Source organism: Ranitomeya variabilis, chromosome 2, assembly GCF_051348905.1.
Source record: "Ranitomeya variabilis isolate aRanVar5 chromosome 2, aRanVar5.hap1, whole genome shotgun sequence".
Classification (NCBI taxonomy): domain Eukaryota; kingdom Metazoa; phylum Chordata; class Amphibia; order Anura; family Dendrobatidae; genus Ranitomeya; species Ranitomeya variabilis.
In genome coordinates, this window is record NC_135233.1 from 667,904,367 (window position 1) to 667,926,949 (window position 22,583).

General features: G+C 42.7%; 1 protein-coding gene across 1 annotated transcript; it reads right to left on the bottom strand.

The window, feature by feature from the left end:
* Positions 1–4,036: 4,036 nt before the first annotated feature.
* Positions 4,037–8,932, bottom strand: LOC143807568 (uncharacterized). The gene is made up of 5 exons (XM_077289237.1): positions 7,811–8,932; positions 7,657–7,731; positions 6,635–6,830; positions 6,318–6,480; positions 4,037–5,541 (listed from the first exon to the last, which is right to left on the bottom strand). The coding sequence occupies exons 1-5, from the start codon at positions 8,006–8,008 to the stop codon at positions 4,521–4,523; spliced, it is 1,653 nt and encodes a 550-aa protein (XP_077145352.1). The 5' UTR covers positions 8,009–8,932; the 3' UTR covers positions 4,037–4,520.
* Between the last annotated feature and the right edge of the window lie 13,651 nt (positions 8,933–22,583).

Genomic DNA, 22,583 nt, shown 5'->3' on the forward strand with positions numbered 1-22,583 from the left:
ACACTGGAGCATTACATATGGGGCCCTTTATATTCTAGAGCATCATATATGGGCCTGTCATACACTGGAGTATCATATATGGGGCCCATTATACAGTATATGGAGCATTATATGGGCCCATCATACACTGGATCATCATATATGGGGCCCATTATATATGGAGCATTATATGAGGCACATCATATGAGGCCCATTAAATATGGAGCATCATATGGGGCCCGTTATATATGGAGGATCATATAGGACTCATTATATATGCAGCATCGTATGGGACCCATTATATATGGAGCATCACATGTGGCCCATTATATATGGATCATTATATGGAGACTATTAGATATAGAGCATTATATGGGGACTATTCTGTATGAAGCTTTATAAGGCATTATAAGGGGCCTATTCTGTATGGAGCAATATATGTGGCCCATCATATACTGTATGGAGCAATATTTGGGACTCATTATACTGTATTGAGCAATGTATGGGGCTCATTATACTCTGTGGGGCCATCCTATACTGTATGGAGCTTTACATGGAGCGCATTATAAATGGAGCAATATATGAGGCCCATCATGTACTGTATGGAGCATTATATGGGACTCATTATACTGTATGAAGCAATATACAGGGCTAATTATACTCTATGGGGCCCATCATATACCGTGTGGAACATTATATGGGACCCATTATGTATAGAGCAATATATGGGGATCATTATTTTTTATGGAGCATTATATGTGGCTCATTATACTGTATGGAGCATTATATTGGCTCATTATTCTGTATGGAGCAGTATATGTGGCTCATTATACTGTATGGAGCATTATATGGGCTCATTATTCTGTATGGAGCAGTATATGTGGCTCATTATATTGCATGGAGCATTATATGAAGTCCATTATTCTGTGTGGAGCAATATAATGGGCTCATTATTCTGTATGGAGAATTATATGGGTCTCATTATTCTGTATGGAGCAATATAGCAAGCTCATTATTCTGTATGGAACACTATATGGTGCTCATTACTCTGTATGTAGCACTATGTGATGCCCATAATACTGAATGGAAGACTATACTGTCCGGTTTCTGACATTTGTAGAATTTACAATATATATATCACTCATGTAATGTAACTTGCAAGAAGTGAAATCTTTGGCATTGTACTATACCTATATTTCTCTGCCGTACCTGTGCATCATGGATTGTGGTATGTGTTAGGCTACGTTCACATTTGCGTTGTGCGCCGCAGCGTCGTCGCCGCAACGCACAACGCAAACAAAAACGCAGCAAAACGCATACACAACGCTGCGTTTTGCGCCGCATGCGTTCAACGCATGCGGCGCAAAACGCAGCGTTTTTTGTAAACGCAGTTGCGTTTTCAACAAAAAACGCAGCGTTTTGCGCCGCATGCGTTTTTTTGAGCAGTGAGTCATTCCTCATCCCACCCCCAAAAAAAAGTGTCTACACAATAGATAAGGACCACCAATGGCTAGAAGAGGGTTGGTGTTTATGTAATTGTGTATATATACCATGGCAGACATGAATTCCTCCCATTTTGCTGGTATTCATGATGGAGCGTCCCATGGACAGTATCGTCATGGATATGGAGATGGAATTTGCCTTGGCTCATGCCTATGCTGTCGCCTGTGCTCATCAAAGAGAAAGAGAAAAACGGAGATGGATTCATCGCCGATTTTGGATACACCCTATCTTGGAAGTCCGGGAGAGCCGTGGAGCATACCATAGCTTGTTTGGCGAACTGAATGAGAACCTGGAGAAATATTTTGAGTACACCAGGATGTCTCAGGAGAGCTTCCGGTATCTTCTGCGTCGGGTGGAAGGAGCCATTAGCAGGCAGGACACTCAGCTCCGGAGAGCTATTTCCGCAGAGGAACGGCTGCTGGTGACTCTACGGTACGTAGCTGTTTGAATGACTGAGATATGTTCGGCTACGTTCACATCTTCCCTTTTTTTTTTTTTTTTTTCTTAATTTTTTTTGGGGGTGGTATGGTCAATGTACTTTTAGGCTGTGTTTCTACGGTCAGTAAACGCTGCTTGTTTGACGCTGCAGCGTCAAACAAGCAGCGTCCAGATGTTCCAGCATAGTGGAGGGGATTTTATGAAATCCCGTCTCCACTATGCGTGGAAACCCGCACGCGGAGGCCCTGCGACTCCGGACATGCTGCGCGTCTTTTCAGAACACAGCATGTCCGTACACCTTGCGGGGACGCAGCGTCCCCGCAAGGTATATCACAGGGCCCTACGGCGAGGGGTGCGATGATCCCGGATGTGTACTGTACACATCCGGCACCATCGCGTCCCAGGAAGGGGGCGGGGCTTATCGCCGACCGGCTTCGCCGCTGCAACGATAGCGCCGCGTCTCCGGACAGTGGAGACATACCCTTATAAATTGCAATGTACTAATGTAATTTCTTTATCTTCTTGGCAGTTTCCTGGCTACCGGAGAGACCTTGCGATCCCTTCAATTTCAGTTCCGGATTGGAGTCTCCACTCTCTCGGGAATTATTGCTGAGACCTGCCGCGCTTTGTGGGATAACCTCCGTGAAGAATTTTTACCCGTCCCTACAAGCGATATCTGGTTGGCCAACGCCGAGAAATTTGAGGAAGTGTGTTCGTTTCCAAACTGTATTGGCGCGGTGGATGGCAAGCACATTCGTATTACCAAGCCAGGGAAAAGTGGATCCCTTTTCTATAACTACAAAAAATATTTTTCCACTGTGCTGATGGCAATTGCCGGTGCGGACTGCCGTTTTCTGGCAGTCGACATTGGTGCTTTTGGCCGGTCAAATGACTCGCGCACATTCAAAGAGTCTGATATGGGCCAAAAATTATATGGCAACAATTTCAATTTCCCCCAGCCACGATCTCTTCCCCACACCGAAGGCCCTGCGATGCCATTTGTTGTGGTTGGGGATGAGGCATTCCAAATGTCTGCCAACCTATTGAAACCCTACTCAAGTCGGGGCTTGGACCACACGAAAAGGGTGTTCAATTACAGACTGTCCAGGGCCAGAAGGACTGTGGAGTGCGCCTTTGGCATCCTTGTCTCTAAATGGCGGATATTAGGATCCGCCATTAATCTGAAAACTGAGACAGTGGATGAGGTGGTGAAGGCGTGTGTGGTTCTCCACAATTTTATTCTGGCCAAAGAGAGACTGAACGTTGATCTGGATGAAACCATAGCCAACCCATTGCCCAATTTCCATGATCATCCTCTGAGGACAAGTGTGGAAATTGCGCAGATGAGGGACCGTTTTGTGGCCTATTTTGTGTCAGATGTTGGCCGTCTGTCATGGCAAGATTCAATGGTGTAATAAACTGTTGGACTGTATTCTGGTGTGACTATGCTAAAAATAGTTCACCAATGTAAATGTGCCTTATCTAAAAAACTTGGAAACCTTTGTTTTTAAAATGTTGTGTTTTAATAAAAAAATGTTCTTACGTTTTCTACCCTGCTTCCAAGACAAAATTTATACCATACCATATTTATTTGTTTGTCAGATCGCCGTGTATCGTTGTGTTTGACAGCAAAATCAACGATACCAGCGATGTTTTACACTGGTAACCAGGGTAAACAACGGGTTACCAAGCGCATGGTCGCGCTTAGTAACCCGATGTTTACCGTGGTTACCAGTGTTAATTGTAAACTAAAAAATAAAAATAAATATACTCATCTTCGCGTCCCCTGGCGTCCACTTCCTGCACTGAGTGAGCGCCGGCCGTAAAGTGAATGCACAGCACAGCGTTGCTGTGAGGGACGTCACTCAGTCAGTGCAGGGAAGCTGACGCCGGGGGATGCGATTGTGAATATTTTTTTTTTTTTCATTTTACACTGGTAACCAGGGTAAACATCGGAAGTGCGCCCTGCGCTTAGCAACCCGATGTTTAACATGGTTACCCGGGGACCTCGGCATCGTTGGTCGCTGGAGAGCGGTCACACAGACCGCTCTCCAGCTCCCAAATAGCGATGCTGCAGTGAATTGCATCGTTGTCTGTTTTGCTGCAGCATTGTTAAGTGTGAAGGTACCTTTACAGTATGTGTCCACGTTCAGGATTGCATCCTGAATTGCTCAGGTTTTTTCATCAATATTTGTAAGCCAAAACCAGGAGTGGAACAATTAGGAAAAGTAGAATAGAAACATATGCTCCACTGCTGTATTTATTACCCACGCCTGGTTTTGGCTACAAATATTGAATTAAAATCCGGACCAAATCCGGATGCAATCCTGAGCGTGGACACATACCCTTTTTCTTTGAAAACAACTCATACACTTTAGTGTTTGGAAACACCTCATACAGCAATGAAAGACACCCAAAGAAACGGTCAAATTAAAAAATCCAAAAATACTGTCTGACATTGCATATATGAGGTGTTTGAAGCACAAATAAACGACGCACGGAGTGAATTACCGAGCAGTGTACTTGAAAAGAAGACCAAATATTGTATACAAAAAAATAAATTTTTATTGAGGGGAAACAGAAAAAAAGGGAAAAGAAAATTAGGGGGTATCAACAGCCGAGGGGGGATCAACATCCGCTACCACCGGTGACCGGTAGCTTCTAGTTCTGGACCTGGGAGTGGGAGTGGTAGAGGAGGAGGAGGAGGAGGAGCCGCCATACTCGAGGAGGCTTGATGGCAGGTCCAAACCCCCCGCAGGGTACACTAGGGAGACCGCCTCGTCAGTAGAGGAGGGAGGAGGCAACACAAGCCGCCTGCGTTTTTGGCTTGGTTGGCCCTGGCTGCTCCTGCTGTGGCTAGAGCCACGACGAGATGGTGTCTGTCCTGGAGCAGCCAGAACCTGTGCCTCTGTGTGTGTGTCTGTGTGCCTCCTATGTGTTTTTTTTTTTCTTTTCCTGCCTTCTGCGGCATCTCCCCCAGAAGCACTCCTACGGGAGGATGAGGGCCTGGCAGGAGCAGGAGTGGGCCGCACACTGGTATGGTGCCTGTGGTGGCGTCGCCCGGCACTTGGACCAGGGTGGGGTGGCTGGAGTGACTCTGCAGCAGTAGTCGGAGTCACGCTAGCCAGCGACGGCACTACGGGCAGTGTCGCTGACTGCGCGACCCGAGACTGCTGCAGAGCCCTCACGTAAGAATTGTTGCAGTCCTGCATCACCGAAATCTGGAGTTCCGGCGTAAGGTTTTCCACCATGCCCTTAGCAATTGTGCTTAAAAAATGTTTTGCCGGATTTGAGAGCTCGGCTTCAATGGCTTCAAGGCGACGTTCGATACTGGACATTTTATCGGTCATCGCCTTGAAACCATTCTGGAACACCGTGCTCAAGTGCAAAAATTCTGGCATGGCTGGCCTGTCCGAGGCCCGCTGGCGCTGTCGGGAATTCCCGAACGAAGGTGCGCCAGAGGCCTCGGGCAGGGGAAAACCTGATGTACCGGCAGCCGGTTCTCCAGATGATGGTGGTGCAAGCCTGCTGCCGCTGTGGGAGGGCTGTGACGGGTCAGATGGCGATCCATGAAGTTCCGCTTCACAGGGGGGAGCTCGCTGGAGGGTGCTGCTGTGTGTCCTGTGAAAAGAAAAGGAAAAAATTAGTCTTCAATTAATAAACTATCACATACGCCAACTCCTGTAAAAAAATTTACATTACATGACACAACAAAACATTACAATCCCCTGTATCTTAGTCTGTGTGGCCTATAATAAATTGCTGATTGTTATCGCCAGCTGAGCATTAGGGCTCACGATAACAATCATGGACATACCGACGGCAGATAATGACTGTTAATTCAAGTTGGCAAAGGCAATGCATACCCCTGTCATCTTAAAAAAACAAATCTAGATAATGCCTATGTCAAAAAAAATAGTAGAAAATTTAAAGTCAAGAATAAAATTTAAAAACCCAAAAACTTTAAAAAAAAGACTTTGTTGATCTGATCGCAGGAATGGCCATGACGTTAGGATCATGTGATCGAGACGTCATCATTATTCCTGCAATCAGAACTACCCTGACTCAGAACGTAACCTGTCATGGACTACAATGACTCACGCCTAACCCAAAAAATTACTAATGGGCTATATACCATTCCACTAGGGTTAAAGGATGGCCAAAATGCTACGATGACTACATGGATGGCCAATATACTATGTTCCTTTGGAAATATACTATGTGTATATGTAGCTCGAACGTGTACTATGTGGCTGCGATATAGTGGCCTGGAAATCTACTATGTGGATGCACAATGTACGTGGCTGGGCAATGTACTATGTGGCTGTGCAATATGCTATGTGTCTGGGCAATGTACAATGTGGATGTGCAATATGGTATGTTGACAAAATACTTACTGTCGGCGGCCAAGGACCGGTCTTAAGAACTGGAGTGCCCTGTTATATTTATAGGGCACCGACTTGGACGCAGCAGCACCACTCCGAGCTTGCTCCTCCTCAGCACGAATCCCCTTATTGAAACGGTCCTTTATGGATCGCCATCTGGTCCTCAACTTTTTCACTGTTAATGTAAAGACAAAAAAATTGTTACATATTTAGCATTGTAAAAGGATAAAACAACCGTGTGCGATGCAAAGTGTAGGCGTTGATCGCATCACACACGGTTGTGTTTATCCTAGCAAGATGGGTCATAGCAGCGTATCTGCAATACTCACTAAAGGTGCCTTTGTCCTTCGCTGAGGCACTGTCAAAGCCATCCCACAGCGAGTTTGCCACCTCTGCCCACAAACGCCTAGACACCACCTGGTCCATGTGCCGAGGGTCACGGCTGTCCCACAACGGGCCCCGCTCCTGGATGCTTGAAATAAGGAGGTCCACATCTACACTCTCTCCTTGGGCCCGTTGTGAAACCTAGAAAAATTAGAAAACAAATAGGTTAAAAATATGCAAATATTAACAACCACCAGCACCTGGCATGATAGGTACCTCTGCCCTATCCTTTGCCATTTGATGTATGTATATTGATGTTTTCTACACCTGTGTTTTGGAATGTTTGTGTGCAGGGAGTTCAACTTTATTTTACCTTCCCCCAATACTTGCTGCCCTGAAAATCTATAATGTATAAAGGCCCCGTCTCACATAGTGATTTAACAACCATCACGACCAGCGATACTGCCTGGCCGTGATCGTTGGTAAGTCGTTGTGTGGTTGCTGGGGAGCTGTCACACAGACAGCTCTCTCCAGCGACCAACGATCAGGGGAACGACTTCGGCATCGTTGAAACTGTCTTCAATGATGCCGAAGTCCCCCTGCAGCACCCGGGTAACCATGGTAAACATCGGGTTACTAAGCGCGGCCCTGCGCTTAGTAACCCGATGTTTATCATGGTTACCAGGGAAGACATCGCTGGATCGCTGTCACACACACCACTTCAGCGATGTCAGCGGGACCTCAACGACCAAAAAACGGCCCAGGCCATTCCAACACGACCAGCGATCTCACAGCAGGGGCCTGATCGCTGGTACGGGTCACACATATTAGCGAGATCGCTACTGAGGTCGCTGTTGCGTCACAAAACTAGTGACTCAGCAGCGATCTCGCTAGCGATCTTGGTATGTGTGACGGGGGCCTAAGCTTAGTAAACATCCCTAGTGAAAGCAGGATGCTCCTCAAATGTAATGTTCCTCACAGCAGGATGCTACTGAAAAAAAAAAGATAAAAAAAAAAAAATACTCACTCGCCGGCCTGACGCCACATCTTGGCCCCGATCTCTCTGCTCCCGCTGACTGCCTTCCCCCTCACTTGAAGAAGCCTGGAAAAATTGTATACAAAAATTATTGTCAATGCTACAAATGGCAGCTAATAGTAAGCAACTGGACATAATTACTCACCGCACTCCCCCGCGCCGATTGGCTATGTTCTGAAGAACTTGGCATTCTTGCAAGTTTGTGCTGCAATGAAAAAATGAGCAAAAAATCACATCCAATGCCACATACAATAAAATAGGCCCAAAACATTAAAAAACCACAATTGACTGTTGACTGATAGGACAATGCAAACTCAAAAAGCGACACCACAATGCCATACATTGCAAGAGAATAAAATCGAAGAAACAATACAAGAATAGACCCAAACAAAATTAAGCAAAAATAGACACCTATGTAAAATTTTCAAAAGCTACAAAATTATCAAAAAAATAAATACAGAAAAAAAAGGCACAATGAAATAGCAAACTAATGAACGCCATAATTTACAATTACAACAAGACATGATCCAAAACAACACCATCTGGTGACATCCACAGAAATACATCAGAAAAAGGCGCTAAATACCATTCTAGATAATAAGCAATAAACATTACGGGTCAACCGCTGTTACAATATACAGCAACCCAAAAGATAAAACATAGTCAAATAGAAAAGAAAACACAATAAATTTTTAAAAAAAGGCCCCCAACAAAAAAAAATTATTAATATAAAGGCCATACTACACACTTGTCAATGGAAACATTCAAGAAAGGAGATACATACGGAAGCCATAGGGAAAACGACGTAAAACCATCAGAGTTTAAACCCCCCCAAAAAAAGGTAAAATACAATTGAAAATAGAATGGCATATAGCAGCCCAGAACAATACAATACAAATGAAACATCATAAATGTAGCCCCCCCCACCAGCAAGAAAAGACACTCAAGGAAAGAAAAAAAAATGCCCACAGCATAATAAAACACAGCAAGACATGAGCCAATAAAAAACGCCATACGGTTACCCCCAACAATAGAAACCAGAAAAAGACATGCACCAGAAATTTCAAAAAAAAATCTGCCAAATTTAAAGACATTGACCAACTGCATGACACCAGAACAACCCAAAACCAAGCAAGGCCGAAGACAACAAACGCCAGCATATAACGCCAGAAGTACATCAAAACCAGATTAAAAAAAACAATTTTTCAATACAACCCACAGTGCCATAACCGTACAATAGCACAGAACAAACATTGCACAAATTAAATCAAAATCAATAAATAAAACACAGAATAAAAAATATGCAAAGAGAAATATATACTTACATGTTTGGAAAGCAGATTCCCTTCAGTCAGTCTTCTCTGTAGCTAGCCTTGTGAAAGACAATGCCAAACCCCCTTTTTTTTATATATATAGTGTTTTTTTAGTGTCTACACAAAGTCTAGACAATGTTTTGCATTTTTTATTGGAAAACGCATGCGTCGTACAACGCACCACGACGCAAGTACTTGCGTCGTCTGCGTTGTCAATGCAAGTCAATGGGAAAAAAGCCGCATTGACGACGCAAACACGACGCAAACACGACGCATGCGTTTTTTACGAAGTCTGCGCCGCCCAAAAAATGCAACATGTTGCGTTTGCCGCGCCCTGACAGGTGCGCCCTAACGCCGCATGCGGCATACAACGCACCAAAACGCATGACAACGCATGTACATGCGGCGCCATGCGGCCCCAATGTTAAATATAGGGCCGCACGCCGCATGCGTTTTGGTGCGGCGACGACGCTGCGGCGCACACCGCAAATGTGAACGTAGCCTTAAAGGGGCCCACTGAGACGCTTTCACCCGAGGTCCACGAAAACCTGGAAACAGCCCTGCTTGGTCCCATAATATTTGTACATTTTATACATTTGTTTATACACTCCTTTTTTGTATGTAAGTTCCAATTCAGTGTTGAAACAAACTAAACTAAAGCACTCTCTATGGTTCTTGAGTTGGCTATTGCACTATGGAAAATGCCTTCCTCATCTGTCTCCTCTGGAATGTCAGTTTACTGCCAAAAATTAATTCTCTTCAAGTTGCTTTAACTACATAATAACAAATGTCTTTAATTAAAAGGAGATAGTCAAAGTGACTGGTCGATGCATTGTATAAGTGAGTGTTAACAAATATGAAATGCTAAAATATCTTCAAGATCTACTAATAGAGCTAATTATAGACCTACAATAATTAGAAAGCATTGCAGGCGCATTCTTACTTCCAAAATTTGATCATGCTTAATTGTATATATGAGAAATAGTTTTGATATTAGTGGTCTGTTATGAGTGTTATCTCCATGCTTTTTTAGAAATTTAAAAAGGCAGTTGAATTATTCCCTTGTTCTTTTGTGGGTTAAATAGCAAAGGAGCTTGTCAAAACAAGAAACTTGGCAAGTTACCTGTTATTAAAAATCCTCTAAATTCTCTAGAATTGAGTGGTTTTTCATTTCACTGTTTATGGCCCATTGACTAGGTTAGCAAACATGGATAGTGCTTGCAAGTTCTTTCTAATAAAGCATGTAAGCACTGCGTTTAACTTCTTCATGACGACAGACGTCAGTTTACTTCATGGTTGAATAGGGGTTCTTGCTAAATTTCTTACAGTTACAGCCAGGAGCCTCGCCCAAACCCACCTGGGTCATTTAACCCCCTAAATGCCACAATCCATAGCAATCGCAACATTTAGATGGCTGGGAGAGAGATGCAATCAGCATCTCACTGACATCATCGTGAGGGCCCCCATCATTTTCATCATGATGACCTCCAGGTCTGCCAGCTATGTAGGCTTGTTTAAACCATGCCGTAGCATGAGAAAAAGAGGACTTAACTCTATAGCGCCACCTGTTGGCAGTAGCGATCCTACAAGTCACAATCAACCCTTTAACGAGTCACGCAATATGACTTAGGATAAAAGCCAAATCAGTATCTCAATTCGCAGACACGGTGTTTCGGGCTGTTGGCCCTCATCAGTGTGAAGCATGAGAACTGATTTGGCTAGGTGAGAGGCTCTGGACTGGGGTCTAAGCGGTATCGTTTCTCCTTATGGAGAGTGACATACCATCTCTGGCTTGTCAAGGTAAGGAGGCTTATTTGCCGTACAATGCTCCTCTGGGAGTTTAAATATGCAAATTGCCTCTTCTGAGAAAAAGAGGACTTACTCTATAGCGCCACCTGTTGGAAGTAGCGATCCTACAAGTCGCAATCAACCCTCTAACGAGTCGTGCAATATGACTTAGGATAAAAGCCAATGGAAATTTATGGAAATAAATACACATATTTGGTATCGCCACAACCAGGAAGACCTGATCTATAAAACTGTCAAACTATGTAATCCTTTCAGTAAACTAAAAAAAAAAAATATATGGAAAAACAACTATGCTTTTCATCATGCTGCTAAAAATAAGGAAATAAAGCGTGATCAAAAAGTCAAGTGTAAATAAAAATGGTATAAGGGAAATCTTCGTATTGTCCAGCAAACACCATGCCATTGGACATCTCCGATAGCGGAAAAAAATGAAAAAGCTCAGAATCTCTCTCTGAATAAAGTGAAGCCAAAGCAATTCTTTTTTCTATAAAATAGTTTTTATTGTGAAAAAGTGGCAAGACATATAAAAATGATATAAATATGGTATCACTGTTGATCGTACTGACCTGAAGAATAAAGCTGTCCTATCACTTAACCATATGGTGAACAGCACAAAAAAATCCCAAATTGTTGTTTTTTGTTCATCCTGCCTCACAAAAATCTGAGAGAAAGTGATCAAAAAGTTTTATGCACCCGAAAATGATATCAATGAAAGCATCAACTCAGTCCAGTACAAAAAAGGAACAGCATCCCATCCAGGTGATGAAAGATTAAAAGAGCTGTATTCTGCCTTGATGCAACGTTTCGACCATTATAGGTCTTTATCAAGCATGATTACCAAGATCACCCTTTGAGGACTACAGTGGAAATTGCCCAGATGAGAAAAAAGTTTGCTGCATACTTTATTTCTGATAAATGGATGTGTGGCAAGGCAAGACGGAATGGTTTAAGCCGCTAAGTATGTACTTGCAATGTTAAAATGTACCTGTAATGTTTGCTGAATTAAATAATAAAATACCTGTCGTAAAACACCCATTACAAGTTCCCTCAACAGTAAAATACACATGTGTGTGTTTGTGGTGTAGGCGCTTAAAGAGACAAAGAAAACACAGATATTGTGCAAACAAAATAAACATTTATTTAACAAAAAATAACTGTGTTTAGGATCGGGGTCTAACTGAGGGTGAGATGTGGTAGACCTTGGGGTTGTGGAGCTGTGAGGAATGGGTTGTAGTTGATGAGGAAGGTGTTACAGGGGAAGAGGCAACAAATTGAAGGATTGGATCATGAATGGGACTGGACACATTGGGAGCAGACAACGCAGTGGAATCATGGGACTGGATAGACAAACTGAAGGGACATACTGAAGGGAAGGTAGAGACACATTGGTAGGTGAGGGTGGAGGTGGTGGGTCCAATTTTGGCAGGGTGGGAATATTTTTAGTTTTGGACCTTTGCTTTCTTGGCTGAGTGGGAGTGGTGGCCTCTGTAGCAGTCTTCTGGCGTGGTGCTGGACTGGGCAGCATGGTGGATGCTGCTGGCTGTAGGGGTGCTGAACTTGGGAAAGTAGTGGTGGGTGCTGCTGGCTGCAGGAGTGTTGAACTTGGGAGTGTGGTGAATGCTGCCGGATGCAGGGGTGCTGAACTTGGGAACGTGGTGGATGCTGCTGGCTGCAGGGAGGATGAAGTTGGCAGTGTGGTAGATCTGTGAGCTGGTGGTGGTGGTGTTGGATAGTTTGGTGCTGTGGGAGTTTGAAAGTAGATGTTCGGCTGCTGGTAATATCCTCCGACCTGTGGATTGTAGCTTTGGGACTGCTGCTTCTGCAATGCATGGCTGGCCTGCATGAGGTTGATCTGGAATTGAGGCATAAAGCTTTCTGACACTTCCCTGAAGGTCGGCTTCCAGGTGGTCAAAGCGTTTGTTGACATCCTGTAGAAGTGTGTTCACATGGGTGAACCCACTCTTCAGTCTAACACCAAACACCTTAAACCCATCCTGGAAGACAGAGCTTAAGTGCATAAACTTGGGCATGAGTGACCTCTCCCAGGCACTCTGCTGCTGACAAGATGACCCAACCAAAGCAGCGGCAGAGGGCTGGGAGAGAGGAAAACCTGATTGACCGGTGGCTGCCTGTTCCTCAGCCTGTGAGACAGGTTGCTACATCGCTGGTGGATGATTTGGATTGTGCCTGTTCATTGGCTGGTTGATGAGGGTCCGCTCCAACAGGGGACGATCCAGGTTGTCTGATGTTGCACCAGGTTCTGTGGTGAAAATAAAAGAAAAACATTAGTAAAAAACAAAAAAGGTTAAATAATAAGACAACACAAAAGATACTCACGTTCGCGTAGCAAGAGCAGGCCTCAGAAAAGCAAGGTTCCGGTGGTATTTGTTTTTTCTTAGTATCCTTTGAGCAGCGCCACTTTTAACCTGGTTCTCCTGTCTCATGTCCTTGTTGAAGCAATCCCTCATCGAGCACCAACACACTCTTATTTTCTTTACTGTGAAAGGAGAAAAAATTCAAAAAATTAATTGTAACACAATGCACCTACATTTAGTTTCACTGGCGCATCAAACCACATTGCAACACTTACCAAACTCCTCGGATCAGTGGAAGCGTGGGTGTGCGCGATACAGCTGTCATCCTACATGGACACATTCTCCCTGATTTTACTGCATATGTTCTAATAAAGACTATCACTGTTCATCGGGCCTGGTGAGTGCAAGCCGTTTTCTTTTCTTTTTTTCATTGGATTGTTATGCACGTTTTTGGCTGTGCACCCGGAGTGCCCCTGCATGGATGAGTGGGTAGTTACACTGGAGCAGCTTTACAAGGCACACCATAAGATGATCGCATAAAAGCAGCAGTGCGGGCACAATACCATTTTTTCCCTTGGTCATTGCTGGTACTTGGCATGACACGGTCCCAATCATGCAGCAGCGATCTGGCCACATCTTCCCAGAGTTGTCAAATCACAGGAATGTTGGAGTGCTGATGATCATGGGTGTCCCACAATGGTACTCGCTCTTGCACAAGGTGAATTAGTTGCTTGTTTTCAATGTACTGTTTGGCTTCTTCCCATTGTGGAACCTATAGATCCAATAAAACAAAATAATTTTAAGAAAAAAAAAAAAAAATTACATCTTTGATGAAATACCACGTCTTTCCTCCTGAGACACATGAGCCCAATGACCCTGTGAAGAATCATTTCCACTCGACTGCTCCTGCTCTTCATCAGTGGAAGGTACCTGTAAAAAAATTGCATGATTTAACACAGGTATAGTATTTGCAGTCAATACATACCAATCAGTATAGCAAATGTGATTACATAATTGGTGTCATTGGTGTCCACCCTGGGAAGCAGTCAGTTCTTCACTTAAGGACATGGTTGAATAGCAGGCAGCAGTCAAGTGAAGCACTACAGAAAAAAAATAAAACAAAATTTAAACTTGTTAAAAGCCAAACACAATGTAGCCCAAAAAAATTGAAAAAAAGAACACCACTACTTACATTACAGGCAGAAGTCCAACAGCACAGCAGTCAGTACAGGATAGGGACAGACGGCAGCACCAGGACAGACAGAGATGCCAGCACCAGTAGAGATGGCAGCACCAGGAGACAGGATCAGCATAAAGCACAGGAAAAATGTGATCCAAAATGTTATGTAAATGTTCTCAATGAAAGCTCCAACTCAATCCACAAAAAAGTAAGTCTCCACTCAGGGCCATCAACTGTCAATGGAAACATTGGGAGGTTCCACATTACTGGTAGCAAAAAGGTTCCTGAAAGGTGCTATGGCTCCTCCCTCCCCCCACAAAGAAATCCAGCAAATCCTGCACCCTCAAATCCAAATGACCCTCTCTCTTCTGACTCACACAGTGTACATAAACCACATTTAGTGTTCACATGTTTGGCATGTCTGTAGCGATGAATTTATGATGCATCTCTCCAGAAGAACAAGCTGGGTATTATGTATTGACTAGTGTTGAGCGATACCTTCCGATACTTGAAAGTATCGGTATCGGATAGTATCGGCCGATACATGAAAAATATCGGATATCGCCGATACCGATACCCGATACCAATACAAGTCAATGGGACACAAGTATCGGAAGCTATCCTGGATGGTTCCCAGGGTCTGAAGGAGAGGAAACTCTCTTTCAGGCCCTGGGATCCATATTCATGTAAAAAATAAAGAATTAAAATCAAAAATATGGATATACTCACCCGTCCGGCAGCCCCTGGACCTTACCGATTGTAACCGGCAGCCTCCGTTCCTAAGAATGAGGAATTTAGGACCCCTCGATTACATCGCGGCTTGTGATTGGTCACGTGAGCGGTCACATGAGCGGCACGCGACCAATCACAAGCCGCGACGTCATCGAGGGTCCTAAACTCCTCATTCTTAGGAGCGGAGGCTGCCGGTTACAATCGATAAGGTCCAGGGGCCACCGGACGGGTGAGTATATCCATATTTTTTATTTTAATTCTTTATTTTTTACATGAATATGCTTCCCAGGGCCTGAAGGAGAGTCTCCTCTCCTCCAGACCCTGGGAACCATACACTGGGAACTTCCGATTCCGATTTCCGATACCACAAAAATATCGGAACTCGGTATCGGAATTCCGATACCGCAAGTATCGGCCGATACCCGATACTTGCGGTATCGGAATGCTCAACACTAGTATTGACTATTGAGATCTACCATGTACTGAGCACTACAATGTACTGGGCACTGCATCATACTGAGCATTACAATGTACAATGTAACACTGGCAGATGTGCAATTTTCACTTGGCAGCATCCACTGCTACTTGATTCTGGAAAACACCCAGTCAAAATTGTCATACCTGTAGATAAATTCCCCAAGAAGTGTAATATTCTACTGTCCAGCCACATAACAATTGCATGCCAAAAAATTAAGCAATTTTTAACTATTTACCTGTGTGAGAATGTCAAATTTGGGGCTAAAACAAAATGCGTGTGGTAAAAATATAATCTTATTTTTCCACTGCACAATGGTATAAGAATTCTGTGGCACATTTGTGGTGTCAATGTGATCACTGCACCCTCAGATGAATTCATTGAGAGGGGTAGTTTCTAATATTGGGTCACTTATGGGAGGTTCTGCTGTTCTGGCACATCAGGGGCTTTCCCAGTGGGTTATGGTACCTGCAAACCATATAAACAAAATCTGCACTATAGTATGGCACGCCTTCCAATCTTTTCCACTGTGCCTGAAAAGTATTTTATGATTGCATGTAGGGTATTGATGCACTCCGGAGACATTTCACAACGAACCGTGAGATTCAACTAATGCAAACAATTAAAGAGGAATACGCTCGACACTATCAATGAAATGCAGTTGGGAAACTTGTGATTGCGGTCCTCTATGTGTGGAGACAATAAGAAGAGTGGTGCTCTGCTAAAAAGTCTCAAGCAGGAAAGTTCACCAGCTAATCATAAGAATAGACCACCATGTGAACTAAAAACAGCTTTCCTTTATTACCCTGTAAAAACACATCATGGTCTGTTTGGTACACCTTTGCACCTCATCTCTCCCTGATGTCACGATGTGCTTTTACAGGGTTTGAATAAAGGAAAACTGTTGTTACTTCACAAACTGTGAGATTCATTTTTCCTATTAGCCCTTTAAAAAATAAAAACCTGAGACTAAAATATTTCAGTGGTAAAAATGTACCGTATATGCTCGAGTATAAGCCGAGAATTTCAGCCCATTTTTTTAGGCTGAAATTGCCCTTCTCAGCTTATACTCGAGTCATTCCCAGGGGTCGACAGGGGAGGGGGAGTGGAGCTGTCTTATTATACTCACTTCTTCCTGGCGCAGTCCCTGCATGTCCCTGTTCTCCAGGCTCTGAGAGCTTCTTCCTGTATTGAGCGGTCACATGGTACTGCTCATTACAGTAATGAATATGGACCCGACTCCACTCCCATAGGGGAGGAGCCGCATATTCATTACTGTAATGAGTGGTACCATGTGACCGCTCAATAAAGCAAGAAGCTGCCAGCGCCCGGAGAACCAGGGATGTGCAGGGACCGCGCCAGGAGCAGGTGAGTATGGTGGGGGCAGTGCGCAATATTCACCTGTCCCCCATTCCACCGTCGGCATCGCTGTGTCCTCTGCAGTGATGCTCATATCAGAGGGTGCGATGACACGATCAGTGTATGCGGAAGACACAGCGGCGCTGACGGTGGAACCCGGGACAGGTGAATATAGCAAGTGCCGGAGGTCTGAGCGACGAGAGGTGAGTATGTCATTTTTTTTTAATCGCAGCAACAGGATATGGGGCATAATAGTCTATGGAGCATTTTATGGGGCCATAATCAACATTTGGGCAGCATTATATGGGGCAAATATTTCTATGGAGCATCTTATGCGGCCATAATCAGCATTTGTGCAGCATTATATGGGGTAAATATCTTTATGGAGCATCTTATGGGGCCTAATCGGCATTTGTAGAGCATTATACGGGGCAAATGTGTCTATGGAGTATCTTATGGGGCCATAATCAGCATTTGTGCAGCATTATATGGGGCAAATATCTCTATGGAGCATCTTATGGGGCCATAATCAGCATTTGTGGAGCATTATACAGGGCAAATGAGTCTATGGAGCATCTTATGGGGCCATAATCACCATTTGTGCAGCATTATATGGGGCACATGTCTGTATGGAGCATCTTATGGGGCCCATCATAAACTGTATGGAGCATTATATGGGGCTCCTGATTCAATATGGATATTCAAAAACACTTAACCTACTGATGTCTCAATTAATTTTACTTTTATTGGTATTTATTTTTGACATTTACCCGTAGCTGCTGCAATTTCCACCCTAGGCTTATACTCGAGTCATTAAGTTTTCCCAGTTTTTTGTGGCAAAATTAGGGGTCTCGGCTTATACTCGGGACGGCTTATACTCGAGTACATATGGTAATTATTCTTTCTTTACCACCCAATGGCATACAATTCTAAATTAATTCATTGAGAGGTATAGTTTGTAAAATTGGGTCACTTATGGGAGGTTCTGCTGTTCTGGAACCTAAGGGGCTCTGCCAATGTGACATGGCATCGTCAAACAATTCCAACAAATCTGAAGTCCAATGTGATGCTTCTTCCCTTCTGAGTTTTGCACTGTACCTCAAACAGTAGTTTTCAACCACATATTGGGTATTGAAGTACTCAGGAGAAATTGAATAATGAATTATACCATTCATTTTCTCCCATTATCCTTTTTGAAAATTAAAAACTTGGGGATAAAGCAATATTTAGTGGAAAAAATTATAATTTTCCTTTTACTCAGCCTAATGTTATACAATTTTGAGAATCACCCTGATGTTAAAAATGCTCACTGCATCCCTATTTGAATTTCTAAAGAGGTTTAGTTTCCAAAATGTAGTTACATATGGGAGTGTCTGCTGTTTTTGCATCTCATCGGCTCTTCAAATATAACATTCATTCGCAATCTATTGCAACAAAAATTGAAACCCAGAATTCAGTTAGTGCTTTTTCACTTCCGAGCCCCACCTTGTACCTGAACAGAAGTTTTTCACCACATATGAGGTATCAGCGTACTCAGGAGAAATTGCAAAATCCATTTTCTCCTGTTACCCTTGTGAAGATGCAAAATGTGGGGCTAAAACAACATTACTGAGGGAAAAAGTTAAATTTTCATTTTTCCTACCACATTCCTTTAATCCTTTTGAAGCACCTAAAGGATTTAGTAAACATAATGAATGTGGTTTTGAGCACCTTGAGGGGTGCAGTTTATATAGCTATTCGGATAAGCTATTCAATAACAGATCAGGGGGTTCAAAAACCAGTCAGTATGATATTAGTATTATAAAGTCCTCAGAAAAAAAATAATATATTTATATTGATCAATCCGAGGCCATCAAAAAATCAATTTGCCAATAGTGTATTTTATTGTTCGACCAGACATACAGTAAGCCAACATTTCGGCCAGAACTGGCCTTTATCAAGGTGATAATCTACAAAAGCGTAAAAATATAGAGATAATGAAAATTAATACATGCATCGGAGAAGAAGAAAATACATAAATAACTGTATAAATACTCTGGTCGAAAAAACAAATCAGAAGTATATATAAATCAAATTTATACGATAATATCTAATGGAGATTCCATGGACACATATCATTGTTCCTATATAGGATACATAAATAAATAAGGATATAACACCATAAATATATACAGAGAGCAACATCTCCCCTACACTGGGGAAAGAAAATACATGACAAAACAATATCGGGATAATTATTTATAACATCTCCAAACAATACATCTACATAATTCATTATCTCTACTTAAATATTGTAGGTCTTAAATAAGTAGGGATTGAAGAAAAGAGCAACCATATATAGAACGTCCTAGGTGGAACAAGTGAATGCAAAGAAATAACCAAGAAGAACCATTATTACCTGTATGGTGGCTAACTTCCTAACAAAAAGATTATGTCTCAAAAATGATGCTGATGTAAAGTAGACATTTGGTAAATGTTATTTATTAACTATGTTGTGTGATACAACTATCTGGTTTGAGGGTATAATAATAAAAAGTTTTAAAAATATAAAATTTATATTTTTTTTGCCAAAATTCTGATATTTTTAGAAATAAGTGCAAAACCTATCAGCCTAAGTTTAGCACTAACATGAAGTACAATGTGTCTTGAAAAAACACAGAATGACTGAGATAAATTGAAATGTTCCTGAATTATTAATATTTAATAAAGTGACACGGAATTGGAAAATTTGAAAAACAATATAGGGTACTAGGTTAACATAATTTTGATCAAAAATATGAGCTGGAGATTGCATTTATAAAGCGATCCATGGCTAGGTGTCCATTAATTGGGGTCTTGGTTTTGCTTGACACTTATTCACATTTACGCCATTTGACAAATAGAACAAAGAAACTTAAGACCAGGCTATAAGACACTTCCACTTAGATGCATCGAGGATCCAGAGGTAAGGATGGATTGAAATTTTTATTTTAAAAAATCTAGCAAAAGATTGCTAGATAACATATGACAAATTTAAAAAACTTGATAAAACATAAGCACGTTGCATTACAACTGTCTAGCCTTGATCAGGTGTATAACTGTTGTGATCCATTGTTATGTTGGGCTGGTGGTTGGGAGCACTAGAAATGACCAGATGAGCAAACTAGCAATACAGGACGAGCTCTGGGAAGTGGGAGCTCTGCTGACCGCAAGCCCTAATCCTATCACAACAACTAGAAATAGCCGTGGAGCGTTCCTGACTCTGCCTAGACGCCTCTTCACAGCCTAAGAGCTAACTACCCCTAAAGATAGAAAATACAGCCTACCTTGCCTCAGAGAAATTCCCCAAAGAAATAGGCAGCCCCCACATATATTGACTGTGAGTTAAGATGGAAGTCACAAACACAGGAATGAAATAGATTTCAGCATAGGAGGCCAGACTGAACTAAACAGACTGAGGATAGAAAAGGTATCTTTGCGGTCAGCATAAAAAACTAACAAAAAACCACGCAGAGTGAGCAAAAGAAACCACCGCACCGACTCACGGCACGGTGGTGCCACTCTGCATCCCAGAGCTTCCAGCTAACAAGATAAAAGCATAATAGTAAGCTGGACAAAAACACAGTGGTAACAAATAAGCTAGCAGGGACTTAGCTTTTGCTGAAGTAGACAGGTCATCTGAAAGATCCAAGAGAACTGAACCAGTACTAGGACATTGACAGCTGGCATCAAGTAACGATCTGAGTGGAGTTAAATAGAGCAGCCAGCCAAGGCCTGAACGAGATCAGCTGGAGAAGGAATCTCAGAACCAGCAGCTCCACTCACAGCCACCAGAGGGAGTCCATGAACAGAACTCGCCGAAGTACCATTCATAACCACAGGAGGGAGCTCGAGAACAGAATTCACAACAATCCATACAGTCTATTTATACCATTTAATTACTATTGGTTAGAGGCAGGAAGGGGGAGGAGGGATGTGCCTAATAGCAGATTGCACTTCCAACATTACTAGAGATGGGCAAACCCAAACAGTGAGATTCTTTGTCCGTACCGAACACCTACTGTTCAGGCACAGACACCGAACATGGACTTCACCAGGAAGTCGGTATAACTGTTCGGGTTTGTCCTTCCGAACAGTGGATATTTGTAGCACTGTCATGTTGAGCGCGGCAAACTGCTCCTGATCAGTGGTAAAATTATTAATGACGGTCAGAGAGCCGTGATTCCCAAGCTGCCAAATGACAGCGTGAGCCCGCAGCTGTGATCGGAGGTATGAAGTTTACCTCCGGTATCTGGCATGGACTAATGAGTCTGCTGCTCCCATCAGCCTACATCTGCTGCCGCTAATAACAGCGAGAGCAGGAGCAGCTCATGGGAGTATTCATCAGCCGATGCCTGCGCTCTAAAAAAATAATAAGTAAACAGATATTTAGTCTTTGTGCCATATGACCATACTAAGACTTCCTGTTTAGCTTACTGACTCGGAGTACACTAGGACGCATGAATTGTGAGAATGCGTATTACGTAAAAACCACAACAGGAATAATCCAAATTTTTAAGTTTTGGGTCCATGACTCTTTTAGTACATGCTATCAATTTGAGTTTCAGACCTTTTAAGAAACCTCAGAGAGCAATAATTCACTTCCTATCATCATAAAGTCTTATATCATGCACACTGTTTTCTTAAAAGGCATTAACAACTATTCCCCTCCTTGCATCAATGAAATGTTGATGTGCCGTGACAGCTTTTAATATAGACATATTTTAAGCCATAAAAGACTGGAAATTGCATTTTCCACTTTATCTTCCTATCACTGACTTAGGAAAATATTGCCTTGCACTGGCGTGTACTCCGGAGGACAGAGAATGAACTTCAATCCAATATTGCGGCCAGCATGCAGCCAGCGGGTAAGGAAAGGGTGAATCAAACACGCGAAAACCCCGCCCATATGACCCAAAACTGGTCCCGCCAAATTCAGGTGACAGGTTCCCTTTAAGTCTTTTTGGCTTAAAAGCAATTGCATCTACCTATTGGGTTTTTGCCTTCCACTGGATCAACATGTTAGGTTCTAGGATAAACTTGATGAACTTGAGTCTTGTCAACCTAAAAACTATGAAACTACATACAATGCTAGGTAATCTAAGGACAGCACGTTGTAGCATCTGAGATCCAGATTTCAGCAATGTGTCACTTATCACTTCTTAGGGTGTGTGCTCTTGTTTACTTACAATGAAGTTTTTATCACCAGAAAATGATCAGGAGATAGTTTACTGGGTGCAGCAGTTGTGACTAAGTGATATATCATTGGAATCAGGGTCTCTTATCTCACATTATGTTGGTCTCACATGTAACCTAAGATAAAAACAAAATGAGCAAATACCCTACAGTAAATAAAATATAGCAATAGTGCATCAAAACAACATAGGGCACTTAGATAATTTTGATAAAAACAATGTGACAGCCATCCCAACATGTCAAGGTTACCCTATTCAGGATGGTTCTGTCCTCTAGTATTAAAACCTTACCATTTGTCAAATAACAATAAGTCCTAGGAAGAGAGAAAGGAAAAACGAGAGTGCTATTTAAGCGTAATATTAAAAGTAACCTTTATAGCAAAGTCACAAAAAGAGGACTAAAATTCATCCTCCAAAAAAGTAAGTAAACAGCAGAAAAAGGGGCAGCAGTGCTTACCTGTCCAGGTCTCCAAACAAATGAACTATCAGGATGCATCAAACCCATGTATTAATGATGGTGAC